This window comes from Myxine glutinosa, chromosome 1 (assembly GCF_964187855.1).
Source record: "Myxine glutinosa chromosome 1, kmMyxGlut1.1, whole genome shotgun sequence".
In the NCBI taxonomy this organism is placed as follows: domain Eukaryota; kingdom Metazoa; phylum Chordata; class Myxini; order Myxiniformes; family Myxinidae; genus Myxine; species Myxine glutinosa.
Genome location: NC_136261.1, coordinates 79,969,209 through 79,985,545, shown reverse-complemented (window position 1 = coordinate 79,985,545; position 16,337 = coordinate 79,969,209). Strand labels below are relative to the sequence as shown.

General features: G+C 42.1%; 1 protein-coding gene across 5 annotated transcripts in view; it reads left to right on the top strand.

Annotated features, from left to right (window-relative positions):
- LOC137425531 (uncharacterized) overlaps positions 1-16,337 on the top strand; it is a 578,290-nt gene that overhangs the window by 395,804 nt on the left and 166,149 nt on the right. For 4 of the 5 annotated variants that reach the window (XM_078773842.1, XM_068114071.2, XM_068114080.2 and 1 more), the window contains exons 3-6: positions 4,160-4,249; positions 4,734-4,781; positions 9,449-9,544; positions 13,076-13,141. The exons of the other annotated variant lie outside the window; for it this stretch is intronic. In XM_078773842.1, the coding sequence (XP_078629968.1) occupies positions 4,160-4,249; positions 4,734-4,781; positions 9,449-9,544; positions 13,076-13,141 (300 nt within the window). The remainder of the gene's footprint in view (positions 1-4,159; positions 4,250-4,733; positions 4,782-9,448; positions 9,545-13,075; positions 13,142-16,337) is intronic. 5 annotated transcript variants of the gene reach the window in all.

Sequence of the window (16,337 nt, the reverse complement as noted above, 5' to 3'; positions counted from 1 at the left end):
ACCATTCGTTGGTGGACGTTAAAGGTCCCTCGTGTCCTTCACGAGCTATCGCCAGCACCATGGCCAAATTACAAATTCCTGCCATAACCAGCAGAGGTTATTGCATCACCGGCGCAAACGCACCCTCAGCCAATGATGCTACCCCACAGCCTTGTGCTGCATACGAAGAAGAAGAATAAGTGTCCTTTATATTAAACCACAATTGTCCCTATATTTACCTTGAATTGGCAAAACTTGTACTGTATATTGTTGATCTGGAATGAAAACGTTGCTTTACTTTTTGTCATGTAATGCATATAACAATGACTTGTAGTGTGGAGGTTGTTTTGGTAAAAATGTTGGCAACTCTTTTGTGGGTGTGTGGACTGTTTCAGTACAACCCCTTCTTGAAACACGAGTGAACATGTTTTTCCCATCAACGTAGAAAGTTGAAGCCTCTGGCGGAGCAAACCAGCAGAGGATTTAGGTGGGGAAGGGGAGGATCTGTTAAATAATTAATGGCAAAAGGAACTGAGTGGACATAAACGACCTGTGAGCGCAAAACCAGATGAAAGACAGTAAGACAGTATGACATTGGGCATGGAGTCCGCTAACCATTCTCTGGTGAGAAAGCAGCAGGCCCTGTGCAACAGCATATTGATCAGTGATGCCAATTATTTTCAAAGGAAGGTGAGACGCAGGTAGGTGCTCCTGTCCACTTGGGCCGATAGTACTCCATTGTGCTTCAATTAAATGTTTTGTGGGCCTTGAGATGTTCTGCAGAATTAAGGAAGACTGCCCTGTCTGCATCTGGATTTAGTGGCCAGCTTGGAGATGTTTTCTACCCAGTAGAGTTTATGGTTCATGATGAGGCCCACCATTCAAAGGACTGAACTTTCAGAGGTTGATCACAGAAGGAGTTCGGTGGGTTTTCCGGACGGTTCTTGCAAAGTGTAATTGTGAGGATGTGGGACTTGTCGAGATTAAATCAAATTCCATGTATTAGGTGAATTTGAAAAATATTTCTGCCCAGGTCTGCTATGAGGGAAGGAGCCACTACCCCTCTCTCCCCATGGATGAGAACTCTTCGAGATAATGTTCCATTAACTGTGAAATAAATACGATTTTCAATTTTTCAATGATACGGATTGTTTGTGGCATCTAGAAAGAGAATTGGGCCTAAGATGCTCCCATGAGGCATACCAGCCTCCACAAGTACAGCAGTTGATAAGGAACCATTGGGTGAACCATGCTGTTTACACTTATGGAAGACGCCTGCCAGCCAGGAATGAACACGGCATTGAATGTAGCAAGCAAACTGTGTTGAAAGCAGAGGATATGACGAAAGACAACGTTGAACTTTTTCTAAGTTGGAGCATCCATCCATTGTGTGAGGAGATGCACCACGTCCAGCCAGAGTTGAGTGCCTGGGGTGTACATCAAACTGTTGATTGGTTATTAGACCCCATAGAGAAAAGGAATGGCTGTTGGTGTTGATTATTATCGATTCCATTGCTTAGCTTATGGGAGCAGCCGGAGCGGTCAATTCATCGGTCTTTGGACCCTTATTGTGGATAGGAATGATGTTTGCCATCTTTCAAGCAGATTGGATGCATCTTGAATTGAAGGACCTGCTGAAAAGTAAAAAGGAGACAAGGAGATGAAACGTCACTTTGATGGATCATGTTTTGTGAACTTGGACGTAGTTGTACAGTAGTAGCTGAATGACATAGTAGTTGAAGTCAGGACATAGCATAGTCAGGACAGGACATAGCATAGGACAGGTCAGGACAGGACAGGACATAGCATAGTCAGGACATAGTCAGTCAGGACATAGTCAGGACATAGTAGCTGAAGATATGCAAATTTTATATCAAAGTTTCTTGACCTCTCAGGTGGAAAAACCCAGTGTTCAAATGGGAGTGGGTAAAGGTAAACAAATGGGGGATGCGGCCGGACAAGATCAGAGCTTTCGCTTTCGAAGCAAATACAGCGTTCAAACATCTGAGTGACTGTGTGTCAGATTCAAGATCCTATTAACATACAGTACCTTAAAGAAAGTATTCACACCCCTTGACTTTTTTCACATTTTGTTGTGTTACAGCCTGAATTTAAAATGGATTAAATTGAGATTTATTTGTCACTGATCTACACATAATACCCCATAATGTCAAAGTGGAATTATACTTTTGAGAAAGTTTTACAAAATAATTTAAATTTAAATATATAAATATATCTAATTTACATAAGTATTCAACCCTTTCGGTCAACACTTTGTAGAAGCACCTTTGGCAGCGATTACAGCTTCGAATCTTCTTGGGTCTTGGGTATGTCTGTATCAGCTTTGCACATCTGGAGTTGGGGAGTTTCTCCCATTCTTCCTTCCAGATTTGCTCAATATCTGTCAAGTTGGATGGGGTGCGGCGGTGAACAGCAATCTCAAAGTCTTTCCACAGATTCTCAATGGGATTCAAGTCTGGGCTTTGCCTGGGCCACTCAAGGGTTTTCATGTTCTTGTTCTGAATCTATTCCAGTGTTGCTTTGACTTTATGATTGGGGTCATTGTCCTTTTGGAACATAAATCTTCGCCGCAGTCTAAGGACTTTTGCAATCTGAAGCAGGTTCTCCTCAAGGATTTGCCTGTATTTGGCTCCATCCATTGTTTCCTCTATCCTTATAAGTCTCCCAGTCCCTGCTGCTGGGAGCATCCCCATAGCATGATGCTTCCACCACCATGCTTCACGGTAGGGAAGGTGTTAGATGGGTGATGAACTGTGCTTGGTTTCTGCCAGACGTAGCGATCTTTCAGGCCAAAGAGTTCAATTTTTGTCTCATCAGACCACAGAATATTTTGCCTCATGCTCTCAGTCTTTCACTTGCCTTTTTGCAAGCTCTACTTGTGCTGTCATGTACCTTTTTCTGAGGAGTGAGTTCCATCTGGCCACTCTCCTATAACGCCTAGAATTGTGAAGTGTTGCAGAGACTGTTGTCCTTCCGGCAGTTTCTCCCATTTCAGCCAAGGAACGCTGTAGTTCTGTCAGAGTGGTCATTGGGTTCTTGATCACATCCCTAACGAAGGTCCTTCTTGCCCAGCTGCTAAGGTTGGTCAGACGACCAACTCTAGTAAGAGTCTGTATAGTTTCATATTCTTTCCATTTCCTAATGATGGAGCTCACTGTGCCTTTGGGAACTTTCAACACTCGAGAAATTGTTTTATACTCTTCCCCAGATTTATGCCTCCTCACAATTCTATCTTGAAGTTCTACAGACAGTTCCTTGGACATCATGGTGGAGTTTCTGCTCTGACATGCATTGTCAACTGTGGGACCTTATATAGAAAGGTATGTTTCTTTCTAAATCATGTCCAATTGGCCACAGGTGGACACCAATCAAGTTCTCGAGACATCTGATAAAAGGAAATTCCTATTCACCTGAGCTCAATTTGGAGCGTCATTGCAAAGGGTTTGAATACTTATTGACACAAGACATTTCAGATTTTCATTTTAAATTATTTTGTGAAAGTTTCTAAAAAATTCCCACTCTGACATTATGGGGTTTTATGTGTAGATCATTGACAAATATCTCAATTTAATCCATTTGAATCCTTATTTGCACTTCCTTTTCACCCCATATTTCCCCAATTTCCTGAATTTTTTTAAATCTTGAATTCATTCTCTCCCTCCACCCCTAAATCCACAATATGTAGTTTGCCCCATGACAATTTCCAAAAAATGTAGCAGTCGTCAGCAGTGCAGAGATCTACAGCCCTTGTGACAAGAGTGAAGTTGAGGATTGTTCATGTAATACGACACACCAGCTCAATCCTGAGAACCTCTCTTGGGTTTATCAATCCACTTTGGCTGAAATTCCACTTTGGTTGACCCAGGTGGAATTTTGGCTCAAATGTTATCAAGCTACTATGGCACTGTCATGCCAACAACCCAAAATGGGGCTGACAGGACAGCGCCATAGTAGAATGCTCACTTTTTATCTGCTCACTTTTGATCTTTAAAGTTACCCTGGTACTTCACAGAGATGTCTTTATATCAATGATAGTTGGAATGAGGAGATGCCATTGTAATCAAATTGCATCTTCAAAAAGCATGTCCCGAACAGCCACATATACTTCTGCGATTGTGGTAGTGGTTGTGTTACCTATAGTGTTTACTCTTTTGTGAAGGTTGACCCTGGTGGAACTGGCAGGGTTTCTGCGAGGGAGGCCGTCATTTTCCTCAAAAGCTCTGGGCTGCCCGATCTCACTCTTGGAAAGGTGAGGAATTCTGAGGTGCATAATTCCCCAGCTATGGGTTATCCTGGAACATCCAGCTTGGTGTTGGCTTAGCGGTTAGGGTGCCGGCTTGGGATCCTAGGATCCTGGGTTCGAATCCCGGTCGATCGCTGAATTAACGCCAGGGGGGTTGACTCAGCCTGTCATCCTTCCGAGGTCGGCAAATTGAGTACCAGCTTGCTGGGATGAATGATCACGGTGTTTACCCCGATTTAGAATAGGTACACCGTATCCCTGCGCATCGTAGGAGCGTGACCAAGGGTTGGCGTCAGGAAGGGCATCCGGCCATGAAAACATTGCTTCAAACAGGAAACCATGATTGTCATGGGGCCCGCAAGGCTAACCCCCGCTCTAGCGGGGAAAATGGCCTTAAAACGATCATTCATCCAGCGCTGCCAAATGTTACTCCCATTACATCATTTAACCCCCTCGATTCCCTAAGGTATGTTTTTTGTTTTTGTTGCAGATCTGGGATATGGCAGATCCTGATGGAAAAGGCTATTTGGACAGACAGGTGTGTTGTGATTGATATCTGACTGAAGAGGTTTTTGCTTCGTATAATTTACAATCATCATGCTCTGCTGTAGGAAAGTGCACACGGAAATAAATTGTGCCCTCGCATTGAGCAGTGGGTCCATCACAAATGGATATGATGGTGGCTTCAGTGGCCTCGTCACCAAATGGTATCCCAGGGGTTTTGGGTTAAAATCTAACTAAAAGCAGAACTAAGAAGGATTTGGATTAGATTTTTAGTAACGGAGATATAATCATAAATAAGAAACATGTTACAATGAGATCATCAATGAAAACTCCAGCTGGCTGACTGTTGACCTTCAAAAAAGTGGTAATCTACCTGCCCTGCTTGGTATGGTCTACATGGTCCCAGTCCATACTTTGTGCTTGGTTTTTAAAAATCTTAAGGCATCTTTGGATGGACACCAAAATGATGCCTATGGAAAAGCAGCACAGCCCACAATTCACATATCAATGTAACCAAAAGGAACCTGCAAACACTCTGCACAGTGAGGATTACTCAACAACCAGTCACACCTTGGCTGACCTGCATTGACTGCTCATCAAGGCATTTGCAGTTGGTGCAAACCATCGCAGAAATGGTTTTGGGTTTCATACCCATGGCCTTCCCTCGACGCTGTCAGGACAGTGCAGTGGTAGCTCGCTCATATTAAAGAATGGAATATCTCCACTCTAATAAGATAACTGAGAGACAGAGACTATCACTTTATTGTGAACGATTTAATCAAACTTGCTGTAACAAACTCGAATCATTTAAACAAATACTTCATTGAATATACAGCACCCAAGACATCGAATGAGTTTCTTTGTATTCAATGAAGTATTTGTTTAAATGAATTGAGTTTGTTCCAGCAAGTTTGATTAATTCGTTCACAAGAAAGTGATCGTCTCTGTCTCTCAGTTATCTTATTAGAGTAGAGATATTACATTCTTCAATAGTTGGCGAACCAGGCAGGAGTCATTCTTATCTTCAGGTCCCAGTGAGGAGAAGAGGTGGGGGGCATGGAACTTATCTCTGTAGAAAGGTTTCCAGCAATTCCAGAACGCTGACCCTGCATTTTCCACAGCTTCTCCCAGAGCGCTTGCCAGAGTGAGCTGCCAGCTTTTAACATTTCTAACATGTTCCAATGTAGCTTAATTTCTCATTTTTACGGATTATGCAACATTGTTAATTCCACAAAACAATATTCATGTTTCTGTTAGTACTCTGCATTGTAAAAATCTCCAAGCACAAATTACAATTTTAGCTGTGAATGAAAACTCACTCACAGGGACATTATTAATCTTTCAATAATAAGGAAGTCAGTGAAAAAGTACTTCCACACTCACCTTTGATCCGCCTCGTCTTGAACCGATATGTACATATATATATATATATATGTACAGTCGTGGACAAAAATATTGGCACCCTTGCACTGTTTTCAAATAACTCACAATTTTCTCTAAAAATAAGTTGAAATTGACAAAAGTATTTGGTCTCCACAATTCTTTATTTCACTGCTAATATTGCAGAACCTTTGTTTTTGATTCAGAAATTAATATCTCCTCTAAAATCAGAAAATAAAAAGAAATGGCATTGACAAAATTATTGACACCCAATATTTCATATTTGGTTGTACAGTCTTTGGACAAAAATAATTGCAGTCAAGCGCTTCCTATAGCCATGAATGAGCTTCCTACATCTCTCTACTGGCAGTTTGGCCCACTCTTCTTGTGCAAACTGCTCCAGCTCTCCCAGATTTGAAAGGTGCCTTCTCCCAACTGCTCTTTTCAGATCTCCCCACAGGTGTTCAATGGGATTTAGATCTGGACTCGTTGTTGGCCACTTCAGAACAGTCCAGCGTTTTGTGTTTAACCATTCCTGGGTGCTTTTTGAAGTGTGATTGGGGTCAAGGTGTATGTATATATATATATGTGCATGTATATGTATACAGTCACGTGAAAAAATAAGTACACCCCATGTAAAGTTTTGACTTTTTCAACATATTTCAACATACAGCTATTTGATCTTCATTTCAACAATATTGATAGATAAAGGTGATATAATATAACAAATATCATGAAACATTTACATTTTGTAGTCCATCGTATAATTTAAATAAACATTAAATGCAAATTTCGCATGTGGAAAAAGTAAGTACACCCCTACATTTATCACTACTTCAAATACATAAAATTAGAATCGGGTGCACCAGCTCAGGTGCAAATGATTAGAACATCGTTAGAGAGGATCTTGGAGGAACCTGTCTTATTTAAACCTCAGACATTTAGTTTGGTTTGCTCTTTGTTGTTGAAGTGTGCGGCGTCACAATGCCTAGATCAAAAGAGCTCTCTGAGGCCTTCAGAAAGAAGGTTATAGATGCCTACGAGACTGGGAAGGGATTTAATGAGATCTCCAAACAATTTTGAAATCAATCATTCGACTGTCCAGAAGATCATCTACAAGTGGAGAAGATTCCAAACAACTGCCAACTTGTTCAGGCCAGGCCGCCCCAGCGAGTTCCGCCCGAGAGCAGACCGCAAGATGCTGAAAGAAGTGTCTAAGAACTCCAGAATGTCATCACGGGACCTAAAGGTAGCTCTTGCCACTGTTGATGTCAAAGTGCACGAGTCTACCATTAGAAAGAGGCTGCACAAATTTGATCTACATGGGAGGTGTGCCAGGAGGAAACCTTTGCTGTCCAGAAAGAACATCAGGGCAAGACTAAAGTTTGCCAATCAACACCGAGGCAAAGACCAGTACTTCTGGAACAATGTGCTCTGGACAGATGAGTCAAAGGTAGAGCTATTTGGCCACAGTACCAGAAGACATGTTTGGCGAAAACCAAAGACAGCATTTGACCACAAGAACCTGATACCAACTGTAAAGCATTTTGGTGGAAATATTATGGTTTGGGGCAGCTTTGCTGCATCAGGGCCTGGGCAGCTCACCATCATATAATCCACTATGAATTCTTCATTGTACCAGAGGGTGCTTGAGGATAATGTGAGGCCTCTGTCGGAAAGTTGAAGCTCAACCGAAGGTGGACCTTGCAACATGACAATGACCCTAAACATCCCAGTAAATCCACAAAGGAATGGCTGAAAAGAAATAAATGGCGGGTTCTGGAATGGCCAAGTCAAAGCCTGGATCTAAATCACATCGCGATGTTGTGGGGGGATTTGAAACGTGTTGTGCATGCAAGAAACCCCTCAAACATCGCACAGCTGAAAGAATTCTGCATGGTGGAGTGGGCAAAAATTTCTCCCAGTCGATGTCAGAGACTGGTAGACAGTTATAAGAAACACCTACTTGATGTTGTTTCTGCCAAAGGGGGCAATACCACCTATCAGAGGCAAGGGTGTACTTACTTTTTCCACATGCAAAATTTGTATTTATGTTTATTTAAATTATACAATGGACTACAAAATGTAAATGTTTCATGATATTTGTTATCTTATATCACCTTTATCTATCAATATTGTTGAAATGAAGATCAAATAGCTGTATGTTGAAATATGTTGAAAAAGTCAAAACTTTACATGGGGTGTACTTACTTTTTCATGTGACTATATATATATACACATACTGCACCGTTCCCAAACCACCACACAAATAACATCTCTCCTCCTGCAACAACCCCCACAATCTCAAGTTTACTGGTGACGGAAGCACATCATACATTGCCCTCAACAGGAAACTCAACAATGTTGGCTCCATCCTCCAAATCTCTTGCCACTTCAACATCCTCACCCGCACACCTTCCCACCTAGTCCAAGCAACTTGCTGTGCCTGTCCGACTGCTTTCACATATCTCCCTTCCTCTTCCTTTCTTCTCACCTCCCTCTCAACCATCTTTCTCCTCTCTTTCACACATGCCTTTCCCCATCGCTCATGCTTCATCCACCCCAAGCCATGCTTCCCATGCTGTACCATCCCCACGACCTCCTCCTGTTGCAACCGCTCCTCCATCTCATCCACCTATGTTCTTGCATTCCACTTCCGACTTCCCTTCTTCTCTGGGAGTGCATTCTTTACCACTGAATCCCTCGAATCCCACAACATCATGATCTCCAGCACCCTCACCACCTTAAACAAAATTATATACATCTACATATAATTTTTTAAATATTACCCTGGTACTTCATACCATTCCTCAGGTCGACGTAGATCTGATGACGCATCCACACGCATGAGCTGGAGGATTTTCGAGAAGGTCCGATTGATGAAGAGTCGGAGAAAGAGACAGCGTTGTTGCCAGCACCCAAACAAAATTCAAAATTCCTGCCTTAACCTCCAGGGGGCACTACATAAGCGGCACAGCTGCACGCCACATAAACGATGCAACCAATAGCCACGTGCTGCTTGCACTCAGAACGGAATCTGCATTTGTTTCCATGTTGATGTCATCATTTTATGGCATTTGCTGAGAAAATATTATATATGAATGATAGAAAGTCTCATGTCTGATCGAGTTAAATGGGTTGTATTGGTTCATAGCGGTTGCGGTGTACTTCCGGTGTTACATTGTAATTTTGTATAGACAGATGAACTATCATGATGGATGAAAGCAGTGATTGTTTGGTCCGAATGGATCGCAATTTTTGCAGCAAACATTGAAATTCTGAACCGATATCTATGCATACGTCTCTCCTGCCCTTCCACAGGGATTTTTTGTTGCTCTTGGCCTTGTAGCTTGCGCTCAAAATGGCCTTGACCTCTCCCTTGGAAACCTCAGCCTTCCTGTACCCCTTCCAAACTTTGTAAGCAAAACTTCCTGTGTGTGGACTTTAATTGTTTGATTTGCTGTGTTGGAATTGTGTGTTTGCTGAAAAGAAGTAATGATAAGATATATTAAGATGTTTTCACATATTCGGTTGGCCTCACTATTGAACCTTTTGTGATATTTTTGGGACACTGGGGCAAGTTAGTTTAGGTCGTGCTTTTTACTTTTGCAACCTCTCCCTTTATTATGTTTTACGTGTTAACTGTCATACAGGCCCAGACTAACTATACAAAAAGACAAACTCCCACACTCTCTTCAATTCCACTCCTCCCTCCAAGTCTTCAAAACAGCTGTTCATCACCATCTCATATCTTCTTCCATCCAAAACTTTGATCTTTTGTACCCCCATTAATCCACCCAAACCCACCTCCTTCAAATTCCCTGTTTTCTTTCCTGAAATACCCTGTAGTGTCCATATTGTTTATCCCGTGTACCCCACCCCAGCCCTCTCTCTTCTACAGATGTTCCTGTTCCCTACTGTTGTTGTACTTCCCTCTCTCGCCCCCTCTCGTCCCGCTCCCTTTATTATACAGTGCATTCAGAAAGTATTCAGACCCCTTCACTTTTTCACATTTTGTTATGTTGCAGCCTCATGCTGAAATCGTTTAAATTTATTTTTACCTCATCAATCTACATTCAATACCCCAAAATGACAAAGAGAAAACAGGATTTTAGAACGTTTTGCAAATTTATTAAAAAGAAAAAACTGAAATATCACATTGACATAAGTATTCAGGCCCTTTGCTATGACACTTGAAATTTTGCTCAAGTGCCTCCCCTTTCTCTTGATCATCGTTGAGATGTTTCTTCACCTTGATTGGAGTCCACCTGTGGTAAATTCAATTGATTGGACATGATTTAGAAAGGCACACACAGTGGCCTCCATAATTCTTAAATGGAAGAAGTTTGGAACAACCAGGACTCTTCCGAGAGCTGGCTGCCCGGCCAAACTGAGCAATCGGGGGAGAAGGGCCTTGGTAAGAAAGGTGACCAAGAACCCGATGGTCACTCTGGCTGAGCTCCAGAGATCCTGTGTGGAGATGAAAGAAACTTCCAGAAGGACAACCATCACTGCAACACTCCACCGATCTGGGCTTTATGGCAGAGTGGCCAGACGGAAGCATCTCCTCAGAGAAAGACACATGAAAGCCCACTTGGAGTTTGCAAAAAAGTACCTAAAGGACTCTCAGATTGTGAGAAACAAGATTCTGTGGTCGGATGAAACCTAGATTGAACTGTTTGACCTCAATACCAAGCGTCATGTCTGGAGGAAACCAGTTACCGCTTTTCACCTGCCCAATTCCATCCCAATGGTGAAGCATGGTGGTGGCAGCATCATGCTGTGGGGGTGTTTTTCAGCAGCAGGGACTGGGGGACTGGTCAGGGTTGAGGGAACAATGAACGGAGCAAAGTACAGAGATATCCTTAATGAAAACCTGAAACGGAGCGCTCAGGATCTCAGACTGGGCCGAAGGTTCACCTTCCAACAGGACAATGACCCTAAGCACACAGCCAAGACAACGCAGGAGTAGCTTAGGGACAACTCTGTGAAGGTCCTTGAGTGGCCCAGCCAGTGCCCTGACTTGAACCCAATCGAACATCTCTGGAGAGACCTGAAAATGGCTGTCCACCGGCAGTCCCCATCCAACCTGACAGAGCTTGAGAGGATCTGCAGAGAAGAATGGCAGAAAATCCCCAAATCCAGGTGTGCAAAGCTTGCCGTGTCATACCCAAGAAGACTCGAGGCTGTAATCGCTGCCAAAGGTGCTTCAACTATTTTGAGAGTTAAGGGTCTGAATACTTATGTCAATGTGATATTTCAGTTTTTTATTTTTATTAAATTTTCAAAACTTTCTAAAATCCTGTTTTCTCTTTGTCATTATGGGGTATTGAGTGTAGATTGATGAGGGAAAAAAGGAATTTAAACGATTTCAGCATAAGGCTGCAACATAACAAAATGAGAAAAAAGTGAAGGGGTCTGAATACTTTCTGAATGCACTGTATGTTCTATGTGTCAGCTCTCATACGATCCTCGACTATGTAGACAAAAACTTCAACTATTTTGAGAGTTAAGGGTCTGAATACTTATGTCAATGTGATATTTCAGTTTTTTCTTTTTATTAAATTTTCAAAACTTTCTAAAATCCTGTTTTCTCTTTGTCATTATGGGGTATTGAGTGTAGATTGATGAGGGAAAAAAGGAATTTAAACGATTTCAGCATAAGGCTGCAACATAACAAAATGTGAAAAAAGTGAAGGGGTCTGAATACTTTCTGAATGCACTGTGTGTTCTATGTGTCAGCTCTCATACGATCCTCGACTATGTAGACAAAAAAAAAAACACCGTGGATTTTGAGCTATTTATTCATGTTGTAGCAATCACAAACACACAATCAAATCACACCACCATGATTGTCTTTCTCAGCTTTGCAACCACAATGGGTTTGCTGGGAAGCATTTCTGTTTTTGTGTTTTTGTGTATCACCTTCATGGGTCGGGAGAATAGCCGAGGCCCTAGAGGTACATACACACACACTCACCTTTAAGTTGTCTAGCCTGGGTTTGAATTTTGACCCAGCTATAAACTGCTAACTAAACTGGTGGCTAACCCCCGCTCTAGCAGGGAAAATGGCCTTAAAATGCATGTTGTTGTTGTTGTTGTTGTTGTTGTTGTTGTTGTATAAACTGCCATCCTGGTGTTCACAAGCAGGGCGGTTCTTCAATGTGTGTGCCGTCCCTCGGAGGGATGTTAAACGGGTATCCCATCTTCCAGGATTAGTTGGTCGACGTTAGAGACCACAACGTGTCCTTCATGAAAAGTAGGCGAGCTATTGCCACTACTCTGGCCAAATTCCAAATCCCTACCCTAACTGAATGAGGGGATGGCAATGATAAACCACCAAGCATAACCTCAGCCTAGAAATTGCTTTGACAGCACCAACACTCTCTAAGCAGCGTGATACATATCATTATCAATATGGGTATCATGAGATGGCTAGGCTAACAGGATCGCTCAGAGGGAACGCACTTAGCTTTGAGCTGTCTAGTCTGGGTTTTATTCATTGTGTTTCACAGGAAGTGTGTTTTATCAGTGCGTAATATGTCCTTTTGAGTAGAGTTTCAGCCAGGGGTTCTCTCTGTCATTATATACGGGTGGGCAGTAAACATCTCGCTGTGCCTCTTGATAAGAGTACGTCATTGTGTGTCGGCACTGTGGCCAAATTCCAAATTCCTGCCCGAAGCTGCCGCTCATTGCGATGGAGTGGCTGCCTGTCCACGATGGGTTTTCAGCCACGAGAGCTGCTTTGGCAGAACCGTACTCGAGAAGCACCTTATGGTCATGGATGATACGGCCATAATGCCGTCTCTGTTTTGTCAATTATTTCAGCTTTCACTTTGTTAACCAGCAAAACAGTGGAAGGTAAATTGCATAGCATGCCTTCCTCTGAGTTTGTTCGTGTTGAATCATGTGATGTTTTTGACTTTTGCTTTTTCCCCTTGTTTACAGAATGATGATTCAAGTCCAGTCCTAATCCTGGAATCACATGACCAGGACATTCCGTGGTGTATCACGGTAAGTTTATCGGCATCAAAAGCATGTAAAAAAAAAAAAGGTGTTTGCCATATTAAAATTGCAATAATTTTATGGAATGATATCAATCTAGAGCAGTGTCTTACATTAAGAGCGAACCCAAACACAATTTTTAACTCAACTGGACTATGTCCAGCTGAGTTTTTGTCGACACCCAGTGTCCGTCGTCTGTCTGTCTGTCTGTCTGTCGTCTGTAAACAATTCGACGTCTACGCTCTAAAAGTCACAAATATTGATAAAAGTTTGATGAAACTTGTTATGCAGCATCTTTAAGACATAAACTAGTTTGGGATTGCATTTGGGCGTTGCACGCCCAAAAATGGGTGCGGCAGGGCGGCCATATTGAAAAATAAATTTTTGTCATATATTTTTAGCACATATAAACTATATAGTTTGTGGTTCTATTATGTTTGTGGTTCGAGGTTTGTGGTTCGTGGTTGTGTGATTGCGTCATTTTGACGTGATTATGCCGATCCTCCCATAAAAGGTCATGTGATTTGTGTGTTATGTCACTCATTACTTGTCCGGTATTACCGCTTGTATTTTTTTATTAAATGTTGCATTATTTATATTCGACCTTGAATTCCTATCTCTCATCTCTGCTCTGCTAACAAGGGAATAAATAATACCAGCTTTACACTTAAATAAATGTATTTATTCTGGTATTAGTTTTGCATTTTTTTGCACTTGTATCGTATGTTTTTTTTTTGTGGCCCCCTCTGGAGTTTGGGCCGTGGCCAAATGTCCCGTTGGTCCTCCCCTAAATCTGGCCCTGGTTGTTAGTAGTGCAGATTAAAATGCCAGTTGCATGTTCACTACAGATTGGTAGGTTTTGTTTTGCCATTCAATTGACGGTTTATCAGGGATTTTGTATTAATTGATAAAATATTATTTGAGATTAAATATGGCACGACACAGCACGGACACCGCCCAGGCAGACCAGGACGCTGCCGATCAAATGGGCGATGAATGCTTTGTCCCACTGTAGCAGGCTGATCAGATGTTCTGTATGCTACGGGATCATCCTGTTTCATACTTTTCCGGGACGCCATTTGTGTCTGTCATTGTGCCGTGTCGTGTCCTGTCCATGCTGTGTCGTATCCCATCGTCGTGTCCGTGCTGGGTCCTGTCATGTCGTGTCCATGCTGTGTGGATGTCCCGCCCTCGTGGAGAGGGGATGGAGGGATGATTGTGAGGTGATATCGGTTGCCAGCAGGCCAACACAGGTGTTTGCTAATCGCCCGTTCACATGTGGTGGTAGCTCAGCAGAGATGGTGTTGCAGTTTGGAGCAATGGTTGTTTCTTTCACTTAATCGTGGGGATGGCATCCTCCCTCAATCGTGGGGGATAACCCACAAGATACATAGCCATCTCTGATGTTTCATAACAGTGCTATGTAAAATGTTCCGAGCACAAAAGCGAACATTTTGTAGGCCCAATCCACACTCGGGTGTTTCTGATAAACCTCATCCAATTTCTGGCAACCCTCGGATCTTTTGGCCATTGGTGTAGCATGAAACCAGCTTGGTTTGTCTTATTACAACCACCAAGGACGCATCAACGAGGCATATTTGTAGAAATTCGAAAGTTATTCGCCATTTGAGTTCAATAATACCGCGATGTAATCCATAGACAGTACGTATATGGTGGTTGACTTCCTGTTGTGACGTCACAACTAACGTGAAGAAGAAGAAGAAGAAGGAGATTTTGACTTTTAATCACAAAATTATCAACTTTATGAATCGCAAATCGGAAAAAGACACATCATGTCTATTTTGTAGGGTACCAATGGATAGATTACTATTGAGGTTGTCTTGAGTGTTTGGGTTCTCCTTTAAATCTCAGCATAATACTACAATACATACTCGACTATGAGGTAATAAGTTTTGTGGGTGTCTACTATGTACGCACAGGATTCTTTTCTTCTTTTTTTGTGCCTCAAGCCTAGTGGGGAATCTTCTTGTCTGTTAGTGAGAAATGTATATTGTAATGTGATCGAGTTTTGGTGGACCATGGCCATGCTGAGCTTGTTGCCTCAAGGTAAACCGAGAGTTGGTGGAATTTGAAGCTACCAAGTCTTCACACTTCGTTAAATCTGTTGTGACTTTTTACGGCGGCGAAGCCCATAGGGCTAAGCAGTCTAGAATAGTGTTTGTCCATCCGTATGTATGTATGTATGTATGTAATGTATGTATGTATGTATGTCCCCTCAAACGTATACCAATCAGAGCTGAGGATCTTGTCACATGACAGGGTGATGTGATTACGTCTGATGTCATTACGGCGGTGCGGCTGCTGACTCTCCACACACTGCCATTTTGATTCCGATTTCATTCAAGCCGAACATATGAACATATATATCACAAACCTGTCATATATCACAATCGCCATGCTATACCGTAACGTTTTTCATTCAGTGTGAAACACAAACAAACTGATTGTTAAAATGATCATCAAGATTATGCTTCACGTTATGCTTCACCTTCGGACCGCTTCGGACAAATTAAGCCCAGGTTTGTTCATACAGTAGTGTTTTGTTTCAGTCGTATCGTTTTCGTAATAATAATAATATAGTAAATATGACCATAACACTTTAATCCCAATGTCGTGAATGGAAAGTTAATGGATTGAAGCGGTGTATGGTTCATGATCAATGAGCAGTGTACTCTACTCTTAATAACCGAGGAAGTAAGGAATTTGCCTTGGTTTTTTGATAGTAATATCATTTTTGCAATAATGATAACGTAACATTAATATGATAGTAAATGTAATCATAACACTAATCCCTTCGTAGTGACTGCACAGTTACTGGAAGTTAAAATATATCATCTTCTATATATTAAAGTAGCGACAGTTTTGTGTCCGTTACGTCATTACGTCTATTATGTCATTACGACGGCTGACTCCACCGACCGACATTTTAATTTACTAGTACACCCGCTCACTAAGGGAGCTTCAGGAAGGGTTGGTCATTCTTCTTTGGGGTATATAGATCACAGTCGATCTATGGTCGGGTCTCAAGAACATTGGGTGTGTGTTTATTTACCAAGTTTGTTGTGGAGAGTTCGCCAAGTGGTTTAAGCATTTGAGTCAGCACTCCATTCAAAACCCTTAAAGAACGGCTGGCTTGACAAGCGCTAGCTCTCGGCTTGGTAAATGAACATACCCCCAGCCCTTG